Consider the following 24,335-nt stretch of genomic DNA (forward strand, 5'->3'; position numbering starts at 1 on the left):
TTTTTTCTTTTATTCGTGTAAAATGAATTATTCAAGTTTTCTTATTAAATCATATTTTTTGGGCTGATAAAAGAAACAGACACAGGCCACACTTTGGACACCCTGCCATAAAGGTTTTTGTACATGCACAAATCTTTCTCTCGGTGGCCAAAAAAAACACAAAGCATGCATTTTGTTATTTGCTATGGTAAAATCCAGGTTAAAAAATAGGTCCCTGCTTCTCGTGGGGGTTAATCTCCGTGACCACCAGCAAATGGTTAAAATCTGACGGAAAATGTCTCCTCCTGCTCCGAGCCCTCCTGCTAGCTTGATGTTGGCATTCTTGTCTGATTTTGGGTCAACATTTGCAATAAATGTGTCGGTTGTAGTTTCACGCTGCTTGGTGATGATGATGAAGTAAAATATACCCCCCCCCCCCGACCAGAACACGGCGGACCAGGACTTGATGGGTCGCCGCCTTAAAGGGGTTCCACCGTGCTGAGTACCCATTACGCTTTAAAAGCTTACGGAATGACGAGGGAGGAACACTCGCCTGTGCCATGAGTCGCTGGTTGTTTGGGTGACAGGAGATGCATTGAAGGAAGAAAGCCACGGTGGCATTCTCCAAAGCCGTTCTTTGCTGGGTGGTGAGTCCTCCAGACGGACCAGAAGACGCCAGGGAGAACCGTGAACCCGAGGGCTGGGGTTGTGACGGGGCCGGGGCTGCGGCAGAGGTCGACCCCAGCGGTTGACAGCCCGAGTTGGCGCTTGCACTGGAGTGGCACAGCAGGAAGAGCAGTGCCGTCCACAGAGGGTTGACCTCCGGTCCTCCGAGCCAGTCCTTCATGGTGTGACTGTTGCCCACCTCTGTGAGGAAGTGCAGCACGGGAGCAGCTAGCTCTGCGGCAAGCGCCGTGCGACTGTGAGCGGATGAGGAGCACGGCTGGTGCTGGCGCCTGTCTGCCAGAGCGGCAGGCAGGGGGAGGTCTGCGCTGGCTAAGAGGCCGACACAGAACTGGGCGAGGCTGCGAACCAGCAAGGAAGGCAAACCTGAGTCCAGCAGCTGCTCTATGGCTCCTGGAGACTGTGAAGCAGCCGCCAGCGTGGTCAACTGGGACTCAGACAAATGAACCGGAGGCCTCGCGTGCTTGGAGTCATCTGTAAGCCCGGTGGCGGTGGTCGCGTTGTGCTGCTTTTTGCCGTCGTCCGTCATGGCGAGCCGACGCTGCTGGGCTTGACAGTGACTGGTGCTGGCCGTTGTTACGATGCCCATCCAGGACATGAGAAGGGAGAAGTAGCGAGGATGGATGTGGCACATGGAACACAGGAGGCTATCCACCGCCTTCTTCAGCACGATGTTGCACGGCAACGACATGGACCAGTTGTACAGCAGCCTAGCGGAAAAGACAAACACCACCGTCAACCATTCATCATGACATCACCATTGCCACAGACACAACCCCAGCCACGTTGCACAGCCGCAGTCAAACTGCTGTTGGGAGATCGCTCCTCCACAGTAACACTTCACAACGTTTTAGAAGAGAAATCAACAGAACAGAATCACATGCGATACAGACAGCAGATGATAGATTGTAAACATGACCATGTTTTTACCAGGGGTGTCCAAGCTTTTTACAGCAAGGGCCACATTGTGAAAAATCAAAAGGATGCGCTTTGATATTTTGTATATATATTTTGTATGTATGTATGTATGTATGTATGTATGTATGTATGTATATATATATATACATACATACATACATACATACATGTATTACATGTATTTTAACTGATGCAGTTAAAAAAAATATATATATATATACATATATATATATATATATATATACATATATATATATATATATATATATTTTTTTTTTTTTAACTGCATCTCAGGTTTGAGATATTGGTGAAAAAGCCTATTGATATCAACTTCACTTTTTTCATCCACTTTTACTGTGTTTTTTTTTTTATTTTGCAAATATTTCAAATTTCTTCTTAAATAATCTGTCAATTTTCTTTTTGTAAAATTGTGATTTTCTTCACTTTATTCCCAATGTAATTTACCAAAAGCTTCACATTTATTTTATTTTGTTTGCTTCTCACATCATGACTTAAAAAAATAGCATACTTTGCCTACAATATTTCAACTCTGTGCTATTTTTTCTCATATTATGTTCATTCTTGCAAAATTGCAACTTTTTCCCCCTCAGAGTACAACTTCTGTCTCTTCATAGTTTGACTTTATTCTTGTAAAATTACAGCTATTTTGTTCCATTTCTGCTGTTGATTTTTATTTCCCAACTATTGACATTTTCGTGTAAATGTTCTAATCGTAATTGACTTCTTCAAAAAACGTATAACTTTATTCGTTTTGTATGTTTCTCACAATATTGCGCCTTTTATAAAAGAAATCTGCTACTAAAATGTCAGTTTTACTCATATTACATTATTCTCTTAAAATTATGACTTTCTTGTTACATTACAACTTCTTTCCTTAAATATTTTTACATTATCATTTTTTTTTACTTTTGCTGTTTTTTTAACTTTTTTTTTTTTTTTAAGTTTTCTTGTTGAATTATATTTTTATTTATAGTTTTGTTGCGGGCCAATTTAAAAAAAAGTGGCCCCCGGGCTGCACTGTGGACACCCCTGATGCAGAGAGAAATGGCATGCTGTCATGTAAGTAAGATAAATAAGCCTATTAGTTGAACAAATTCAAGTATAGACCTGTTGTCATCTTGTGCCATATACAAATTAAACTAAAGGACTTTCTTAGGAGCGGGGGGGTGCAGGGTCATATTTATTTGAAATGTTTCATGCATATGTGGTACCTTTTCTATATCTTGCATTGCATATTGGTCAGTGTTCATCATGTGTTCATTCATTACACCAGATGTCACCTGACTTTAGTTTGGGGGAGGAGCTGCTGCCTATATTGGTATCGGAAATAAAGTGTGCTGGGCAACATTGGTGTATCAGAAGAAAGCCAAACAAAGCATCTCTTCTACTTCTCATTAGAAAAATGGCTCAGTGACTAATGAAAAATGTGGGTGAATAGAACCAATACTGACTCAAAGAGCTCTCTGTTGAGGAGAGCAAGAAGGTCGTAGTCAACGGGCAGCTCGTAGCTGTGCCACAAGATGGCTGCCACGCAGTGGAGATGGGACGGTGAGGGCATGAGGAGACCGTACTCCCTCAACGACGCAGAAGAAGCGCGACCGCTGCCGGAGTAGCCCACTGGAATTTTCAGAGCTGCGACCCTTGAAGAGTCATGGACCCACTGGAGGAGAGCCTGGATTCTGGAGGGGTACATGTGACAGCATTTTGACAATACTACAGTTGGACACTTCCATTGTCCTTCACTTCCATCCTGGCCACAACGCCTTCAAATGCAACAAATGGCGCATTGTGATAGTCTGTCAATGTCACTCATCATTTCTAACATTAAAATGAACATCGGGGGACAGCCTCAGTTGAAACACGCCGGATGCTTCGTGTACCTGTCCTTGGTTCCTGAGTCCTGCGTAGTGCCCAGCTGGTACAGAATATCGATGGTGGAGTCTGATGAGAGGCCATTGAGCCGACCAAACAACAGGGGACTGTTCAAATCTACAAGGAAAGAAAACCAAGGTCAAACTAACAACAGAAGACGAGGAAACTTCACAGGTAATTGTGCAGATATAATTAATAATATAATTGATATAATTGTGCAGTACGGGTCTCACAAGATCTCGTGACATTAAAACATCACAAGATTTCTCATTCAGAAAAAAACTGTCCCATGAGCACTGGGACTGCGACGACAATGAATCAATCACACAATAAACAAAAATGAACTCGATCATTTTGCCGGCCTCAATATATCGCCGTGTGCATGCATGTCTTTCATCTCCCGCCTCCAAACAGCTATTAGAGAAGACTTTGGACGGAGGGGTTTCGTTGAATACCCTCCGCGTTCACCAGACCTCACAATACTAGCCTTTTTTTGTGGGGATCACAACACACCAACGTCTTCGTATGCTGTGAGAGCTGCAACAGTCGCTGGATTGAGAGCAGTCACTGAACGTGAATGCACGCAAAAACCAAGGGGATTGTTTCGTGATGTGTGTGATTCCATTGCTTCGTGTTGTCTGCGGTGTCTGGACCACAAACGGACGTCCGTTTGAGAACAGTCGGTGACAAAACAATAAAATGTTTGTAAATTGTTTGACACTTGGAACATTTAACAAATTATGATAAACACCTAGTTTCCGATAATTTAAAATGAATAAAAAGATATATAATATATAAAAACATCCCAGTGGGTCCCTGCATCTTTACTTTTTTCAGTATCTGGCCCTCAATGAAAAAAGTGTGGACACCTCTTACATAAAATGATTGAAATGCCCTTCCCTAACACATAGGATGTCATATGAACAACTACAAAAAACTAAAGGTTACTTACTTGCAGGGTCAGTGCCGGTGGCGGCACAGTTTCTCAAGAGGATGTCAATTAGTTTCAGACCAATACGTGTAGACTGCAGGCCGATCTTCACCAACACCGCTTCAATGTTTGGCGAGTGCATGCCGCAGTAAGGTGACATGAGCAGCGCGGCACAGGTCTGCAGCAGGTTAGCGGTCGGTGCCGCTGCACTGGCCATCATGGTCTCCAGGTCACCGACATGCGTCAGGCAGTGGTGAAGGAGACGCAGCCATCCAATGCTGTACAGGCAAGTAGAAAAAGGTTACCATCAACACGACCGGCAGATAAAACGGATACAATTTTCAGTGAAGGAGATTTCTGATACCTGGTTTTAGACACCTGGTCCTCGGAGGGCAGGAAGGGATTGTTGACTGTTGCAGAAGAAGTGTTGCCAAACGCCGTCAGACCCAAGAGTTTGATTTGAGACAGACCGAGGGTGCTGGCATCACGAGGCCGGTGCAGCCTCAGACACACAGCTGACGCCACCTCAGCCTTGACCAGCTGGATCTTGATGTACGTGAGGCCGCTGGTGATGACTGGCGTGGAGAGCGGCAACATGTTTACTCCATCAGCACTGATCTCAACAGACACCGAGGACGGGCAGGCTAGTTGGCGAGAAGAAAACATCACAGCTGGGTTTTTACATTTGTCGCTGACAAAGTCAAACACACTTTTCACTCCGAGCAGGGCCCTGCTTACTAGCAAGAGAAGCAAGGTGTGGCTGAATGTGGAGCTCCTTCAGCAGCACGGCAGCAGGGAGATGAATGGTGAGGTCACACCAAGCCTCCTCTGGAAGGAAGATGTAGGACCAGGCTGCAGAGCGAGCACGGCGGTGAGGCGGCGTGGCTTGAAGGAGGACTTCTGCCGGTTGAGCAGTGGGGCTGCTGGATGTAATTGTACCTGCCAATAGAAAGACATCATTGAAAAGGTTTTTATGGCAGATTCTTCACCAGGAGGTGCAGGTGATGCACGCCCACTAATTATTAAACCACCCATCCATTCTCTACACTGTACAAAAAGAAAGAACTAGTTATGTGTGCGCAATGGAAGAATACGTAGTCACGCGTCGCTACACTGTGGAAGGACAGTGTCTCCCAAGCATGACACTCTCTTCTGATGATGTCATGAAAAGGAAAGCGAAACGTGAAGTGAAGTTCAACATGGCAAAATGTTCAGAAAGTGGAGAAATCAACACCGGTTGCATGCGCAGTCCTAGCGACCATCATGAAGAATAAAGATGGTATCTTTGAAGACGAGAAAGGATCTTCTGACAACTAAGCAGGTCTTCGTCCTCCAAATAAACCTACCTCTCTCTCTCTTGCAACGTCCCTACCAGTGTGCAAGACAACCACAGAGTTCAGGCAATACAGGACGTTAGCGAACTGTAGCCTACACTGGCCACTAGGTGTCACGAATAACACGCACCAGACTTGATCGTCGATGACAGCCTTTTATCACTTTAGAATTATTTATCTCACAACAAGCATAATAATAACATAAAAGCAATCATCATAACAACAACACAGCCTACTGTTGTGGCCGTACTCCAGCTAAAACTCAACTCTGATTGCCAGCCGTCACTTCCTGTTCACACGTCCGGAAGACATTTATGAATACACACAAAAGCACAAGCCTTACTTATGTCTTAAATGGCTTATTTTTTCTGATTAAATCAGGCAATGTGAGTGCAAAGGTGACTATAGGGGTGCTAATTCACGTCTAGAGGGCTCCAATCATGGTAAAAATCGTATTTAGAAAGTCATAAACAGGTTTTCTATGCTCCAACTACAAAAATATTCCTTTTATTAAATTGAATCCTACTTTTACTTATCGTGGTGGAGTCTGGAACCAGTTCATCAGGATAAAAGAGGGATTACTGCAATACAAGGTATAGTTTACGAGTATAATTTAGGTTACACATGATCTTATTATATGAATTCCTTTTTTTTTTTTTTTTCCCTCCACAACACCCGGTATCCTTTGATTTCACCAAATGCAGCCCCGGATGGGAAAATCCCCCCCCCCCATATAAGATTTGAGAAGCCCTCGTTTAGAGGAACTGCACTGAAGCACCTAATGGGGCAAAGTTGTGGAGTCCCTCTGCGTTGTCTGGCTCCGACGTCATCACTCGGGCTTTGAGGCTGCCGTCTGACGCCTTTCCAGGACCGCAATCTAAGAATTTCATGATGGTGGACACCATGCTGCGTGCTGTGTTCACGATGGCCCTGGTGCTGGTCACCATGTTGTTGCAAATCAGCTGCACGCCACCTGATTAGGAAACAAGAAAGTTATACGTACATGTGTGTAATGGAGACACCCATAGAGATGTCAATTGCTGTATCTGGGCTCTGCTGAACAGATCATCAATTTGCTTGAGCTTGACAATTCCACCCTTATTCACACAACACACTTGCACAACACACAATGTAGCTGCATCACAGACTGTGTGGGGATCAAAATAAACGCTTAGACGCAAAACAATAACGTTTTATGCAAATTTACCACCCACGAGGCATGCTGGGTAACTTGCTGTTAGGGAAGTGTGGAAGTGGGTTTCCCCAGCATGCCTTGCGGGTTGCATATTAGTAGTATTAGTATGCATCGCATGTGTCAAACTTAAGGCCTGGGGGACAGATTCGGCCCGCCACATAATTTTTTGTGGCCCATGAAAGCCTAGGAATAATGCACATCAAAAATTTGTTTGACCAACAACTTGTACCACAGCATGCAATTGGAGATTTTCATCCCCCAAATTCCACCTAAATGACTGTCGGTGCCAGGCAGAGGGCTCACTGTAGTACACTGCTGGTAGGGATGTCACAACTTCATGTCAAAAAATCCTAACTATCCCTTTACCGGCTGTCCTTTTGCACCACAAAAGGGTGGAACCAGCCTGGGTTGGGAGGTACCTCAACGTGAGAGAATAAATGCTCGGATCTTGCGCCATCCCCTCAGTTTAGAGGTGTCCGATCTCGTCTTTCAGCAAGAACTGATGAGAGCCTAAATGTCCTCCAACCGTCCAGTTGTGCACACATTTTTGAGGGCAAACGTAACTGTGATGTGGCCTACAGTGAGAACAAGTTTGACGGCCCTGGTAGACAAGTATAAGTGTGTAAGCATTTCTTTTCATACCCACAGCCACGTGTGGTGCAGTTATAGCATGTGTTACCCTACCCACGTGCTTCTTGTTGCGTTACTTGTGAGGGGTTTCATACACTCCTGTTGGTTTGTGTGGTGGTGTAAGGGTGTAAATATCGAGCACCTCCTCAAGCCTGAATTATCACAAGTTTTTGTGTAAATACATATGTGAGGATCCACTGTACATGGCACACATACAACCCACATGAACATTCAGTCATTATGGTGTCCCCACCTACCCATGTCATGGAAGGCTTTGAGAGCCTCGCTGGTATCCAACACGCGGAGAATGAACCACAAAAGAGGCTCAGACAGCTGACAAGTGGACAGAGATCCCTTCAAAATGGAGAGATAAATCAAATATTTACAAAAAAGGCAACGTGCTCCGGACAAAACGGCGTGTTATGTTCACCTGCCGACCCATGTACCCACAGGCCATGTATGTGAGGATGGGCTGCAACATGACCTGTACAGACGTGGCCCTCTTGCTGAGCGTGGTGAGGATGGTGAAGAGCCCGTCACCCACGGAAATGGCGTCCAGACCCCCGTGAAAGTTTTCATGTTTCGTGAGGTGGAGACCACTAGCACCTGAAGAACAAAGTATTACTTATTAATTATTTGGTCATTTTACGGCAGAATACATGGCGTCTTTTGAATGCTGAGCAAAAAGACGGGTGTCCAAATGTTTCTACATTTTCATGTTCAGGAATACATTTTGATAAATAAATAATAAGGTCTGTCTCTTTTTTGTTGTTGTTAAACAGTAAGTTAAAAATGAGACCACCTGCAAATAGCATACAGCAATAGCGAGTAATTGAGACGTCAATAAAATGTCTATTTTGGACCCTCTAATAAAAGCCTGGATGATGCTGCTGCGTCGAGGTGCCACTGCACGCCATGCCAGCTCTCTCGCTCCTCCAGATCCAAACCCTGTTGCTAGCTTGATGTTTTCCTCTGATCAACATTGACAAAAAAAGTGATTAGAATCAGCTCTAATAACCCCGCCCTTTTCCTCTGTGTACTTCCTTACCACTGTTCACTTGCCACAAAGGAAGCCAATAAGCCAAATGCAGTCAAGCAGCAAGATCAAGTCCTAACTATGGCTCACACAGATTCAAAGTATAACATAGTTATACTAGGGAACGTCAATAAATGACTATTGCGTTGAGAGATCTATAACCATGTCAAATGATTAGTCTTATCCTAAAAATTTTGCCCAGATTTTTCAATTTTATCTTTTATTGGATGGACTTTTATTGGATTAGGGACCTGACTAACAGAGGTTTGTTACAAACGGCAAACAATATTGTTGGTCATGCTGTGCAAAAACAAGAGCTCCTTTATCGTGTTCCGATGCAGGCCGTCTTTCATTTTATTCTTACAAAGACGCCGGCCACTTGGACACCCCTGATCTCTAGTAAGAAATAACGTGAGTCACTTCTCTTACCTATAATCATGGCCATGGCACTGCTGTTGCACTGACCGAGCGCAGACAAGATCTGACTCATTATCTGCTGATTTGCTAGTACCAGATCCGCCACTCCAGCAGACGGTCCCTGGCTGGACGCTGATCCCCCAGCCACACTCTCTTTGCTGCCGCAGACTTTCTCTTCATCAGACACGCTGATGTCAGCTGCTCCGCTGCCAGCCACCGGTATCCGACCGCTGAACTCCCTGTCCCCGGACAAAGGAAGCTGAACCAGCACGTTCACCAACTTGAGGAGGTCGAACATCAGCTGGTCGCGCGTGGTCTCGCCACAGACGGCTTTTGCATCTCCGGGACGGATGATGTTGGCAAAAAGACCTCCAAAGCAGGCTCGAGCGCCCACAGAGCTGTCCGAGCCGCTGCGGGAGACAACTTTGTCGGAGCAGGTGATGTAGTGGTGAACCAGGAAGGTGATAGACTCAATGACCGAGGAGATTGTGACCACAGAGACCGCTTCAAAGTTTTGCTCCAAAGTAAACTCCAACAGCTTCACTTGCGCATCCAGAGGGCCCAGACCCGACTGGAACGGACCTCTGAAATGTCAACAGGGCACATGAGCTTCCAAAGGACACTGGACAGAAGGACTGCACTGAGCATACCTTTCAGTAGACAGGATGTGCAGAAGCTCGAGGAGGAACTCGCTGAACATTTGTGGGCAGGTGGAGGAAAGGTGCACCTGCAAGCGACTCAAGAACTCGTGCATGGCTCGTGTGGCAGTGGGTCCCACCTGAGAGCTCTGCTGGTTGGTTCCGCTGGTGTTGCTGCCTGACAGGAAGCGCACCAGGACATGAACCAGCGTCAGATCCGACACAATCTGCTGTGCTGTGCTTTCTGGAGAGCTCATCCCATTACTGGAGGCTGAAAGTTCACGCGCGCACACACACCCCCACACCCACACCCACACCCACACCCACCCAACCCACCCACCCACCCACCCACCCACCCACACACACACACACACACACACACACACACACACAGTTGGACAAGAATTATTGCTTGCATTTTGTTGTAAACTGGAAAGCGGAAGAGTCACAAGACAAGACTGGATGTACAAGAACGTGACGAGATTTTAACATTACTTTTATGAAAATGACAATAAAATAACATGACAATATATTGCAATCTACTCATTTAATTTCTACTATGTTTGTGTGTGTGCCAGCAGCCTCGTCTCCACCCGCCGAGACAAAGAGACTGTATGGCTGACAAAAGGGCTCAATGCGTTCATGCCGTTGTTCTATAGTATGTAACAAATGTGCCGAGGTGCTGAAAGCAATGCACAGAGTGAACTCTCTTCCTGCCTGTTTGGAGGCGGGAGATGAGGAAAACAGACATGCGTACACAGGAGGCCGGCAAGATGATCCAGTTCATTTTCAAGGACTGGGGGATTCATTCATTTATTTGTTATCATCCCAGGCCTAGTGCCCACGAGACTAGAAAGCCAAGTTAAGGTGTAGGTTTCAAGTGACTAGCCTCAATGACGAGAGCTTTTCCTCCTGACTTTTGTTAGCAGGATGAGGCAAAAATAAAACACCTCATGGCTATGAAACTTTGTAGAGCAAGAACCAATTACGTTGTTTGGCAAATGCGGACCGGGGATGGCTCGATAGCACTTTTTATGTATGATACTGGAAGGTTACATAGAGTATCTGCCCATAACCATACCAATTCCATACGTTTCAGGATGTCTGGAACATGTCGCTCCATCACAGTTTCTCATCACAGAACAAATGAATAAATCATGCAGTTTAGTGGTTGAATATGGCCTATTCAAGCAAATGTTACATATTTTTTGCCTGAATGGAGCATTTTTAAGCATAAAAATGGCTTAACGGAGTCAAATACAAATATAAGACATTGAAAAGATGCATTGAAAGACACTGATAATATGTAGTATTCTATCTATACTGGTCACTAGCTGTCTGTGATGTTATTGTAATGTTTGGTGAGTGTGCGGATGATAAAAGGGAGCATTCTCATGAATAAATCTGTTCCTAAAGTGTTGACCATTTCCAAAATGTTTCCAATTGATGGGAATCTGTCATGCAGATGAGATGAAAGGTTCAAAAAGATTTGCTTAGTGAATGAATGTTAACTTTGAAACATACATAAAGAGGACAATGTGACCAAACTGAGTGTAATACTGACCCATGGTGGGCATGTTGGTCATCAGGGTTAGTGAATGCAGCACCAGGCACCATGTTCTGAGAGAGGTGTTTGGGTACCACGCCAGCACAGAGAGAAAACTGCTAATGGACGCTAGACACACACAGAAAAGACACGCTAGATTAGCCTTCAACCATGTACACAGGCTCTGCGAGAACAGGCGATGACGGCGAGCACTTCTGACCTTGGTTAAGTGGAATGGTGGGTACTCGACTGGAGTTGAACAGGAAGATGTCCGATCCATTATCTTCACTGCCACTTGAGCTCGTGTTGAGACTTAGAGTGATCCACAACTGCAGCAGGGACTCCAACTGAGAGGAGACATGTTGGGTTGTTGCACAGTCGCAGCCCCACACGCTTCTTGGGACTGTTCTCGTTGGAGAGCGCTTACCTGAACGTGGTGGACTTGCAGCATAGAGAACAGCTTATTGAAGCAAGCACTCAGCATGGGGATGGAGGAGGGCTGGACTATGAGGGTGCTGCCAGGAGGAGAGCCACCTCCATGGAGAGCCCTCAACAGAGAGTCGTCTGTGCCGTTGGTGGTCTGGCAGACTGGAAAAAGGTTCCATGTTTATACAGCCATGGAACACAATATTCTGTGTGCCTTGAAAGATCAGTCAAAATGGTCTAAAATGTCCGCTACGGAAGGGGTTGTCTTTTGAGAAATGACTGGGATTGAATGAGTTAATACAAACTGGATGGATGGACGCCCCATGTCCCCAGTATGGATACCTGTGGAGGAGCTTGAGGTAAGAGCCTGTAAAATGGAATCAGCCTGGAAAGTTGCCATCATTTTCAGCATCAATTCAGCCTGCTGCTCCAAGCCCACCTCCAGACGAGCATCCAGGGCTGGGGAAACAAACCAAAAGACTCCAGGACATTTGATGCGCAAACACCGACAGTAGAAAAGAAAACTATCAACCTTGGGAAACTGAGATCGAAAGACTCTGTGGCCCAGGCTTCTCCACCGCAACGGGTGGTTTGGACACTGGAATACCAACCCCTCCAATGTATGGAGTGTAGGCGTACGTGCTATAATCAGAACCCCAGTAGTCATACCACGTGCTGCTTATTGGCTGCCAACAGATGAAAGGACCACATGGTAAGAGCACGCTTTAGCCTGATTGTTACCACTGAGAAAATGAACAGAAAAGTAGTACCAACATACCTTAAACACTTTGGCAGCAAGTGGATCCTTTTCCAAATCAATATCTAAAGGATCAATATCAACATCCATCAGGTCTTGTAGCAAGTCAAAGTCTATGTCTTTATCTTTTTCCAAAGATGACAGAGGTGGAGCCCCTTTGAATAATGAAAAAAGCTTCAATATTGCTAAGCATACACACCAGTAAATTATACAAGCAAGTGTATTTTACGTGTTTTTCTATTTTCTATCTACATACAGTGTTTAACAACTTTAGTCGGCTCACTAGACTTGTATTTTCTTTAATAAATAACAAGAATATGACCAAATGGAAGGTTCCGTAACCAAAAATCAGGTAACACATACAGTAATCCCACCTTTATGGCGGTTAATTGGTTCCAGACCCGACAGTGGTAAGTGATTTTCCACAAACTAGGATTCCTGATTTATAAATGGAGTATTTTGATAGTTAGGTGGGATGTCCCCATCCACGGTTTTTGGCTTTCGAGCCAATCCGTTTTTTTCTAATTCCAATCCTTTTTTTAATTGTTTTTAATAATAAGCATTTGTTAAAAACATGAATTATGGTTATGAAAATAGCTCTTCAAAGCATTAAAAATGATGCAACCAAAGAATTGTACTGTTTTTTTTTTTTTTTTAAATTCCACAGCATGACCAACAACATTGTTTGGCTTTTGGAACAAACCTCTGTGAGTCAGGTCCCTAATCCACTAAGATGAAACTCAACTCTGAACCCCAGACACCACTTCCTGTCTTCCCTTACTCCGTTCCTCTTGCACTGGAACACATTGACTGCAATACGAGTCTTATTTATGTCTTATTTTCTGGTACTATGACTACTATATTGGGTAATACAGGTGTAAAGGTGACTGTGATGTCTAGAGGGATCTAATAATGTTTAAAAACTGTATTTAAAAGGTCATAAACAGGTTTTCTATCCTCCAAGTACAAAAATATTCAATTCATAAATAAGAAATCCTACTTTGTGGAAATGCACTTGGAAATGCACTGGAACCAGTCAACCTCAATAAATGAGGGATTACTATACTCAGGTTTATCTGCTATTCGCAGGTTGAGTGTAACCCTTTGGAATACCGGTGATCTACCATATTTTCTTAGCGTATTGATGTCGAAAATGATGTTTAGGACAGTCTTGGCATGTGGATAAGTCCACATGTAGTAGTTGTCTAGTCATCATCTGCGGTGGTGTGTGAAGTGTGGATAATGGCAGACTGTTGAAGACTGTGCCAGTCCCAGTAGTACCTGCAATGATGTCGGGCACCAGGGCCTCGTCAATGCTCTCCACTAAGGGGATGGGCGTCGGCTGGGGCAAGGGATCATCTGAATCGACACCGACCGATGAGGACGACGCCCCGGCCTCCTCGGCACCAGCAACATCATCCATAACATCGAGAGAACCTGGAGACAGCAGCTCACCTGCAACAGCAAAATTTAGTGTTCTTCTGGATTACAGTCCGCAATGCACAGCTTTCCTCATCTTGGCTACAGTGCCAATACAGCTTACGTCTTCTTGTCTGGTGTCAGAGAAAAGCAACAGCACACTAAACAACACACCTGCCAGGATGTCCTGTAGCATGCAAGTGAGGGAATACTGAGCCCAGGCACCCCCCCAGGAGATATCCCCTCGATTGAAGTCCGTCCCCACAAGCAGGAGAAGCAGGCGCTCCAACTGCTGCTCAGACACCACCTCGGACAGGTGGATTGTCGGCCTTGTGGCATTAGCGATCCTTGCAATGACCTGCAGCATGTATTCGTTAAAAAAGATACAAGGATGAAAGAATCGGTGAACTTTTTGGGCATCTTATGCCAATAAAGAGAATCTTGAGCCGAGACGATACCTTGCAGACAAAAAGCAACAGGTCGGCGTGACAGGTGAAGTCCATGGATAGGAGAAACAGGGCGAGCTTCTGCACCACAGAGATGCAGCGCTCATGGGACAACGTGAAAGGCAGCGGCTCAACCTCTGGCGTTTCTTTGGCTGCTGCAGACTCTGTGTCCAACGTAGAGCGGGGCCATTCAGCAGTCCGCCGCAGACGGATGAGGTCTTTAAAGTGCTTGGAAAGCAAGGAAGGTTGAATGGAAGGTGAATAAGTCAAGCAGAAAAGATTTCATACATGTCAAGTTCAATCACAGTCATGCCTCGCACTACGAATTACACGGCTTCACTCTTATCCCGTTTAAAAAATAATAACAATAAATTAATCACACTCTTTTGTATTCAAGAGCCTATTAGGAAAAACATGCATATTGAAGCAAATTCTACATATTTTTTGTCTAAATGGATCATTTTTAGACATGAAAATGGCTAAATGGAGTAAAAGTTACTGCCGCCTAGTGAGCAAAATACTACACGTTGCTTGTATTTCAATATGTCTTTAGTAATGTGTCTTTTTGTAATGTCTTAGCGATATTGCGAGGGACGACTAATGTTAAAAAAAACACATATTTAGAAGGTTGTAAGCAGGTTTTCTATGCTCTTAACTACCAAAATATCCCATTTATTATTAAGGACTCCTACTTGGCGGAAATTCCCTTGTTACGGTCGGGTCTGGAACAAATGAACTGCGATAAACGAGGGATTTCTGCACATGTGATGTCAGAAAAAGACCTACATATTGCATCATCATCTCCCTTAAAAACGGGACAGAATGAAATGCACGCCAACTGGTTGCTTACCTTGGATGTAGCCTGCTTGAGCTTGGCCTGTTCCACCAGTAATTTGTAGGAGGAACCTTTGTTGCTTTGGATCTTTTCCTTCTCAATCTGCTCCACTAAAGCTTTTTGTTTGGCTTTCAATAGATTTAACTGCTGCAAGAAAAAGGGCATCATGAATATCACTGCTGCAGAACAATTACCTCCAGACACTTCAAACACCACATTGTGTGCTCAGGACGTTGGAATGGATGGCAATTGGACTCTTCTGGTTGTCTTACAAGACGTTTGGCAGGCTTCAAAGACTAGATAAGAACAGCTTTAGTATGAGGGAATGGTGCAGGATCCAAGAGTATTAACCTTTTGGGTAGAGGCACACCTCAACCAAGAACGGTTTCCCCCTTTTTTGGATGTAAAACGACAGTCGGGAAACAGTGAAGTGGAACTTCTGCCAGTCGTTAGGGTGGAATCAGAAAAGTGGTTGGCCATAGAGGAGTGTTGGGAGAGATGAGAAACCTCTTTGAACAGAGGGGGAGGTCTGCGACACCACACACAATGCTGTCCTTTCCACCCCTTCCTGAGGGATTTGATCACTTAGCCTCTAACAAATAAACACCACATGTCCACCTTGGCTTCAGGTGCGTCCGTGACCATTGGTGCATCTGAACGGAATACTCTTGATGAAGAACAACTGACATTTTGCATCACAAAAGAAAGAAACCAGTCTTGGTTGGGGGGTAGCCTTTACCTGAGAGGATAAATACTTGGCGCCCACATCATCCCCTCAGACTAGAGCTGTCCTATCTAGTCACTGAGCATGAAGTGACGGAAGCTTGCTCAGATGAGAGGCCAAACATGTTATTGCTATGACTGTGTACATCCCCCCCCCAGCGGTCGCTGCTGCAGCTATAGAGCAGATCCACACCATCGTCTCTCAACTTCAGAACCAGCACCCCCAATCCCTCCTCCTCATCTCCAGTGACTTCAATCATGCTTCCCTGTCCTCTGCTCTTCCCACCTTCACCCAGTATGTCGAATGCCACACTAAACTTTGGACCTCTTGTATAAAAACATGAAGGATGCATACACCCCCCTGGGTCGTTCTGATCACAACCTCGTCCATCTCATCACAGACTACACTCCAGTAGTGAATAGACAACCCCCTGTGAAGAGGCCTGTGAAGCAGTGGTCTGAGGAGAGCAGTGCTAGGCTCAGAGACTGCTTCCAGACAACAGACTGGGAAGCGCTCTGTAGTCCCCATGGCAGTGACATTGACAGCATGACACACTGCATCACAGACTATATCAACTTCTGTGTGGAGAACACTGTGCCCTCCAAGTTGGTGCGGTGTTTTCCCAACAACAAACCTTGGGTGAGCTCTGAGATTAAGGCCCTGATGAACAAGAAGAAGAGGGTCTTCAACTCGGGGGACAAGGAGGATCTGCGCAGAGTCCAGAGGGAACTCCGGCATAAGATCAGGATGGGGAAGGATTGCTACAGGAGGAAACTGGAGAAGCGGCTGGAGCAGAATAATGCCAGGGAAGTCTGGAGAGGCCTGCAGACCATCACAGGCCATGGTAAAGGAGTGGGGAGAGACCAAGCCAGTGGGGACAAAATCTGGGCAGATGAACTGAATCTGTTTTTCAACAGATTTGAGTCTGCCCCCCCTTCCTCCCCTTTTCACCCTGCCCCCTCTTCACACCTTCCCGGGACAGCCCCCCGCCCCATCCACTCTTCAGCCTGCCACCCTCAACACCCAACCCCCACCAGCCCACTCCACCCCCCCTCACCACTTCACCACTCCCCTCTCAACCCCCCCTGAGACTCTCACCACTCTTCACCCCCACATCCCCATCCCAGCCATCCTCTACCCCCCTCTCCATAACTGATGATCAGGTGAGGAGTCAACTAAAGAAGATCAAGGCAGGGAAGGCCCCGGGACCGGACGGCATCAGCCCTAGAATCCTCAAGGACTGTGCTGACCAGCTCTGTGGAGTTTTCAGGCACTTTTTCAATCTCAGCCTGAGCCTGGAGAAAGTCCCGGCCCTGTGGAAGACCTCCTGTGTGGTCCCGATACCAAAGACACCGCGTCCCAAGGAGCCTAACCACTTCAGGCCTGTTGCCTTGACCTCTCACCTGATGAAGACCATGGAGAGGATTATCCTGCAGCACCTGCGACCCCTGGTGGGCACTCAGCTGGACCCCCTGCAGTTTGCTTACCGGCCTGGGATCGGAGTGGACGACGCAGTGATCTACCTGCTGCACAGATCACTGCTACACCTGGAGGACAGCGGGAGCGCTGTGAGGGTCATGTTTTTTTACTTCTCCAGTGCCTTTAACACCATCCAGCCGTCACTACTCAGAGTGAAGATGGAGAGTGTGGGAGTAGACCAACACCTGACTGCATGGGTTACAGACTACCTCACCAACAGACCACAGTATGTGAGGCTCCGTCACTGTGTGTCTGACATGGTACTCTGCAGCACAGGTGCCCCTCAGGGTACGGTGCTCTCCCCTTTCCTCTTCCCCCTCTACACCTCGGACTTCACACACAACTCCACACAGTGTCACATCCAGAAGTTCTCCGACGACACAGCCATTGTTGGTTGTGTTTCAGAGGGGAATGATCTGGAATACAGGACGGTCATCAGGGACTTTGTCAGCTGGAGTGAGCTTAACCAGCTGCAGCTCAACACCAGCAAGACAAAGGAGATGATCATTAACTTCCAGAAGAAAACTTCTCACTTCACACCGGTGAACATCCAGGGAGCGGACATAGAGTTGGTAGACAGCTACAAATTCACCTTAACATCAAACTGGACTGGTCCGTCAATACCCACGCCCTCTACAAGAAGGGCCAGAGTCGCCTCCACCTGCTGAGGAGACTGAGGTCCTTTGGTGTGTGCAGGACTCTCTTAGGGACCTTTTATGACTCTGTGGTGGCCTCAGCCATCTTCTATGCTGTGGGCTGCTGGAGAGGGGGCAGCACGGACAGGGACAGGAGCAGGATCAATAGGCTGATCAGGAGAGCCAGCTCTGTCCTGGACGGTCCTCTGGACTCCGTGGAGGAAGTGGGGGAGAGAAGGATGTTGGCTAAGCTGACATCCATCATGGACAACACCTCTCACCCCCTACATGACACTGTTGGTTCCTTCAGCAGCAGACTGTTACACCCACGGTATAAGAAGGAGAGGTTCCGCAGGTCCTTCATACCGACCGCTGTCAGGCTCTACAACACCTGCACCACTTGTATTCTTTACTTGCGTATCTTGCTTGCCACTGTAACAAGTGAATTTCTCTGCTGTGGGATTAATAAAGTACAATGCATACATACATACATACATACATACAAACGTCAATGTTGACATAAACATCGTAGTCAGAAGAACATGATGGACCAGAACTTGATGAGTTGATCCACTTTGTCAACATAAATGGGACTGACTTAAACAGGCTCTGCTGCAAAAGAGCTACTATAAATGCAGAGGAATGGCAAACACCTTGGCAGGCTGAATAAAGGAGACTAATCCCCAGAAAGGAAACGCAAAGGAGCGAGACACGTGTACCTGCTTGTGGTGGACCAGCTGCTTGCGGATCTTACGGGAGTAGAGTCTGTCAAGGCTGCTGCTGCTGCCTTTCGCTGACCTGCTGGTATTCTGAGACTGAAGGCTGTTGTTTATAAAGCTCCACTGAATACCTGGGCGACAGGGGGGGGGGAAGCCAACACTATTTTCCTACAGTGGCTCAGGAAGTTCTCCAAAGTAGATGAGGAAATACTCGAGACGTGTATTGTATGAACCATGACAATGAAATATTGGCACTTATACCTGTAGAAGTTCTTTCCCTCTCTTTCCCTCCAAGGTGCTTCTTCCCACCTGAAGCTTCATCTTCTGTACTAGTGACATAGTCCAGTAGTCTGGAAACGAGCATCACCACCCAGCTGATCATAGGGATATCCAGAACGCCTGCAAACACACACAGTCAGACTAACTCCCTTTTTACGTCAAAAGACACAAAACTCAAACCAAGTTACACAAAAACCCCAAACTGAAGACCTGGGAACCCCTCTTTGGTACTTGTAAGCCCGCCTGATTGGTGAAGTACCTTCTGTCCTGTGCAGAGCAGCAGCTAGTGGTTGCTGCAAGGGAGACAACAAACTGTCCAGGAGGTTGAGGAGCCCCTCCAACACACCACTGTTGCTCAGGGATCTTTGGCCGAGGCAGGAGAGGAGCATAAACACTCTGAGATGAAGACACATGGAATAAAACAACATTAAAACAGCAGAAAACATTTCCATTTTACTAGTCTTAATCAGCATTATCATTTTTATTTCATGGCAATGCATAAACAGGGACACTTTTATGATAATAAAAGATTTGTGTTTGTTGACCTGGTTTTCGTCTATTTGTGCATATTTTTATTTAGATTCTTGGCTGTTTTCATATGATGTTTTAGACCAGGAGTGTCCAAACTTTTTCCAGCGAGGGCCACATACTAAAAAATGAAAGGATGCAAGGGCCAACACGTGCACAGGAAGATATGCTAAGAAGCTACAGTATACGCAGCACAAGAAAAGGCTGCATTTCACCTTTGGAATACAGGTGAAATGCTACTAAAAATTATGTTTTTTTCCCCATTATAATACCATTTTATTCTTCGAAAATTGCGACTTTTGTTCTTCATTTGATTATGACTTGTTTCCTTAATATTTTAACTTTATTCCCGTAAAATTACAACAGTTTTTTCCATTTCATTTTCCCCCAACCTAAAGTTCCAAAAATTACAACATTAATCATTGGTTTTGACATCCATCCATTTTCTATACCGCTTCATCCCCATTAGGGGATGCCTGGAGCCTATCCCAGCTGACTACGGGCGACAGGCGGGGTACACCCTGGACTGGTCGCCAGCCAATCGCAGGGCACACATAGACAAACAACCATTCACACTTCACTTCACTTCACTTCACACATACCTATGGACAATTTAGAGTCGCCAATTAACCTCACCTGCATGTTTTTGGGAATGTGGGAGGAAGCCGGAGTACCCGGAGAAAACCCACGCGCACACGGGGAGAACATGCAAACTCCACACAGAAATGCCCAAGGAAGAATCGAACCCAGGTCTTCCCGATCTCCAGGCTGTTACTGTGTTGGCCAACGTGCTAACCACTAGACCACTGTGCGGCCCTTGGTTTTGACAATAAAACTTTTTTCTTGAATATTTCAACGTCATGCTAATAAAATGACATTTTTCCTCATACTATGACTTTATTCTTGTGAAATGATGGCTTGATTTCCTTGCTAGATGACAACTCTTCTTGTAATATTTTTACTTTTGATTGCTTTTCCCATTTTTGCTGCTGCTTTTTTTTTTATTAAGTTTCCTTGTTAAATTATACTTTTAGATTGTGCTGCGGGCCGATAAAATCACAGCCAAGGGTCACAATTGGCCCCCGAGCCGCACTTTGGACACACCTGTTTTAGACTCTTATTCAGTCTTCCTAACGGTGTTACTAATTCATCTCACCTGGTAACCTAACTGATTGCTATGCAAATATATAACTAATATATACTAGTATACAAATCTAAGGTATTCAGGACACGCATTGAAAGACACATTGATATGTAGTATTCAACACTGGTAACTCCGTGTCAGTAATGTTACATTTGCCATCACAAGAAGTCCCACAAGTAAAAAAAAAACAAAACAAACAAGGAACTCTCCCAATGCTAACATGTGTGAGTCTATACTATGTCTGATTTACTACTTTTATGTCTGCTCCATTGGGTCAGGAGTGTAAAGTTGACTATAGGGGTGTTACTTCATGTCTAAATGGCTCTAATAATGTTGACAACCATATTTAAAAGGAAGTAAACAGGCTTTCTATGATCTAACATGCTTATTTTCTCTTATGTCTGCAACATTGAGTTATACAAGTGTAAAGGCGACTATAGGGGTGTTATTTTATGTCTTAAGGGCTCTAATAATGCTAACAATCATATTTAGAAGGTCATAAACAGGTTTTCTATGCTCCAACTACAAAAAGATTCCATTTATAAATCCGGAATCCTACCTTACCCAAATTCACTTATCACAGTCAGGTCTAAAAGCAATTCCATGTGATAAACAAGGGATTACTGTAACAGCACGGTGAACCAGGACTAGATGATCTGGTCCACATAGAGGGGTTGTGGACAAACGGGTTGGCTGGCACATCGCTGAAATGAAGCGGCCTACCTGTCTTGGGGGAAGATGAGCAGTTGTTCAGAGTTGTAGAGCTCCTGCAATACGTTGGACAGGAACTGTCCCCACCAGCGTTCGCCTCCGCACAGCTGCACCAAGAGCAGGCCGGCATGAAGACGGATTTTTGGTGTCCCACTGAGGCAAAGGTGTTTGAAGAGTTCCTCACAAGCCTGCGCATGGAAGGTGTTCTGGAGCACTGCTGGCACCGAGTGGCCTGATAACATATACGCCCATGTATGGTAAAGAAAGAACGTACAATCATGGGAATGTCTGATCCCTTTCTCACCGTTGTTTGAGTGCAGCAGGCTGAGCAGTGTGTCCAGAAGGTAGCGGATGATGGTTCTTAGCTGCTCTGTGGAGGAGTTGTGGACCAGGTCTGGAGCTTCCTGAGACCTGGGGGTGGGGAAAGACTTTCGACTGGCGCCGAGTGACACGCGCAGTCGCTGGACGGCGTGGTGAGCCAGGTTGAGTTGCAGCTGAAGCTGGGTGCAATCTTGGTAGGCTGAAAAGACACGTTGGTCCTCCTCCACCACCTTGTCTGGTTTGCGTAAGAAGTACTGGGCGTTGTTGGCGCTATTGAGGGGCGGCAGGTCAATATTCTGCAGGAGGGTCTCCAGCCGATGACAAGCCAGATTGTACCTGGATAACAAGACGACAAATTACTACTCAAAAGCTTTATATATACATATACACACACATACTGTATGTGTGTGTGTGTGTGTGTGTGTGTGTGTATATATATATATATATATATATATATACACATATACATACACACACACACACACACACACACACACATACATACATACATACATACACACTTAGGGTAGGAAACCTGGGTTTACACCAAGGGAGTCCAAGTGTGGACCACCACACATTCTAAGAATATATTTTAACACAAAAACAAAAAAAAATGAAATTAAAAATAAAAAAAAATAAAAAAACAGCAAAAATGGAAAAATCTGGAGTAATTTTACAAGAATAAAGTAAAACTATTAAGAGAAAAAGTTTTTTTCATTTTAGGAGAATAACGTAATATTATGACAAATATGAAAAATATTATTTTCGTAGCATAATGTTGAAATATAATAAATAAATATATATATATATATATATATATATATATATATATATATATATATATATATATATATTATTATTTTTTTTTAAGTCGTAATATTATGAGAAACTAACAAAATAAAGTTGTAATTTTTGGAAAACATTATGCTGCAGTACTAAAGTCAAACTATTATGGGAATAAAGTCATAATTTTACAATCATAAAGTCAAAAATATTGATGAAAATATTAAAAGCTTATTAAAAAAAGCTGTATTCAAATTTAAAAAAATTGCAATTTTATGAAAATAAAGTTGTAATTTTATGAGGAAAAATAAGTAATAATGAATCAGTCATGTCATTTTAATATGTTATTTTTTAATTTAAGAAAACAGTTGGAACTATATGGAAAATTAAAAAACAGCCAAAATGGCAGTTCAGTTCAGTTCATATCATATCTCGTCTATGAGGACAAATCATTCACCCTTTGTCTTGTTTTCAAATAAAGAATAAATACAAAGCTTGCATTCATGCTCTTCCCGTCATACCTGCACTGGATGTCTTCTTGCAGTGCAATCATCATGGTCAAGTGCTGATCCACGTCGGGCTGACGAGCAGAATCGTTCTCCCCCCGTATGAGATCGTGGATCACTTTAAGCTCATTCTCCCAGGGTAGAATATAGGTGTGGCCGTAGTAAAAGCCCAATGGAATCTTTGCCCGAGCATTGGTACTGCCGTAGCGCCCAATCACAGTGATCTAAAAGAAATATCATGTATTGTACATCCCAAAGGCAGTCTTGCAAAAACAGTGAAATGCACAGAGTCTCCTAGACATATTTCATCTATTTTATTGCCAACTTAGCAGCTATTCAGACCTTCCTAGGTTTGAATATCACTCCCTTGGTCTTTTGTGTTTTTTTTCATTAATAAATGATGGCTGTTTCGCAGTTGACTATGGCCTACTGTTAGTAAGAAGTATTGAAATCCAAGTCATGTGGCGTCAGTAATGTTACACTCGTGGGCTGTAGAACACTGCTACACTGCATGGAGCCAGCTATGGCTGATGTGAGTGAAAAAAAAAAAAGATCCCCTCCCATTCCGTGTGGAGATGGTATCTTTTTGGCTTCTTACTGTGTCCTTCTTCCCCACTCCGTTTGAAACTCTTAAGTTCAGAACAAATAAACTGGAGGCTAAGTAGTTGGCTTGGTAGCTTGCTATACAGACCCTTTCCAAAAAATTAGAATGTCATGGAAAAGTTGTTTCATTTCCATAATTCCATTCAAAAAGTTAAACTTTCATAGATTGTAGATTCAGGGCCCACAATTTAAACGATTTCAAGTGTTTGTTTATTTTTACGTAATTTGGGCTTCCAGCTCATAAAGTTTATGTTTAAGTTCATAAAGAGAAGTTTCCTTCTTTGCTTCGGAGCTGAATAACACTGACAAGTTAACAGACTAGTAGCGAACGGAAAAGAAGACGGCTTTGTTTGTGTCGAATACAGAAGATGAGGACTTTGATGGATTTGTGGATGAGGATTGATGAAAAATAACGTGAGTACATTCTAAAATACTTCAATTAAGTACAACCCAACTCAGTTTTGCTCCCGCTGCCGCATGCATGCTAGCGTATGTTTTTTTTTTTATTGTAGCGTCGCTGGGAGCACGTCCTGTTCCCAGCCTACTTTGCGGTAATGTTTTGGTGCAAATGCTCTTAAAGTTACATGTTTGACCAGGAAATAGCAAGCTCAAAAGAAGACGGCTTTTTTATGTGGAACAACTGACAGTTTGTGTGGATCTTGTGAATGATTGTGACTGAGCTAGGACTCAGTAATTAAAGTCTACACACGACGGCTTCATTGATTGAAAAACAAAACTTTTTCGTGCATGAAGCTTCTACTTGAGTTGGTAATTTGGCCGCTATATGCGGTCAGATATTGACCAAGGGAGACAAAATGG

At 44.5% G+C, this 24,335-nt stretch overlaps 1 protein-coding gene across 1 annotated transcript in view; it reads right to left on the reverse strand.

The window, feature by feature from the left end:
- birc6 (baculoviral IAP repeat containing 6) overlaps positions 1-24,335 on the reverse strand; it is a 122,509-nt gene that overhangs the window by 52,489 nt on the left and 45,685 nt on the right. The window contains exons 28-54 of the mRNA XM_054796633.1: positions 22,929-23,137; positions 21,608-21,960; positions 21,316-21,535; positions 19,180-19,316; positions 18,903-19,040; positions 18,642-18,772; positions 15,100-15,231; positions 14,262-14,477; positions 13,978-14,161; positions 13,666-13,839; positions 12,406-12,539; positions 12,160-12,313; positions 11,970-12,086; positions 11,629-11,789; positions 11,422-11,548; positions 11,220-11,330; positions 9,668-9,926; positions 9,030-9,601; positions 7,995-8,170; positions 7,822-7,918; positions 6,518-6,712; positions 5,144-5,344; positions 4,770-5,049; positions 4,427-4,683; positions 3,483-3,591; positions 3,054-3,281; positions 533-1,373 (exon numbers count right to left, since the gene is read on the reverse strand). Of these exons, the coding sequence (XP_054652608.1) occupies positions 533-1,373; positions 3,054-3,281; positions 3,483-3,591; positions 4,427-4,683; positions 4,770-5,049; positions 5,144-5,344; positions 6,518-6,712; positions 7,822-7,918; positions 7,995-8,170; positions 9,030-9,601; positions 9,668-9,926; positions 11,220-11,330; positions 11,422-11,548; positions 11,629-11,789; positions 11,970-12,086; positions 12,160-12,313; positions 12,406-12,539; positions 13,666-13,839; positions 13,978-14,161; positions 14,262-14,477; positions 15,100-15,231; positions 18,642-18,772; positions 18,903-19,040; positions 19,180-19,316; positions 21,316-21,535; positions 21,608-21,960; positions 22,929-23,137 (5,913 nt within the window). The remainder of the gene's footprint in view (positions 1-532; positions 1,374-3,053; positions 3,282-3,482; positions 3,592-4,426; positions 4,684-4,769; positions 5,050-5,143; positions 5,345-6,517; positions 6,713-7,821; positions 7,919-7,994; positions 8,171-9,029; positions 9,602-9,667; positions 9,927-11,219; positions 11,331-11,421; positions 11,549-11,628; positions 11,790-11,969; positions 12,087-12,159; positions 12,314-12,405; positions 12,540-13,665; positions 13,840-13,977; positions 14,162-14,261; positions 14,478-15,099; positions 15,232-18,641; positions 18,773-18,902; positions 19,041-19,179; positions 19,317-21,315; positions 21,536-21,607; positions 21,961-22,928; positions 23,138-24,335) is intronic.

This window comes from Dunckerocampus dactyliophorus, chromosome 13 (genome assembly GCF_027744805.1).
Source record: "Dunckerocampus dactyliophorus isolate RoL2022-P2 chromosome 13, RoL_Ddac_1.1, whole genome shotgun sequence".
Classification (NCBI taxonomy): domain Eukaryota; kingdom Metazoa; phylum Chordata; class Actinopteri; order Syngnathiformes; family Syngnathidae; genus Dunckerocampus; species Dunckerocampus dactyliophorus.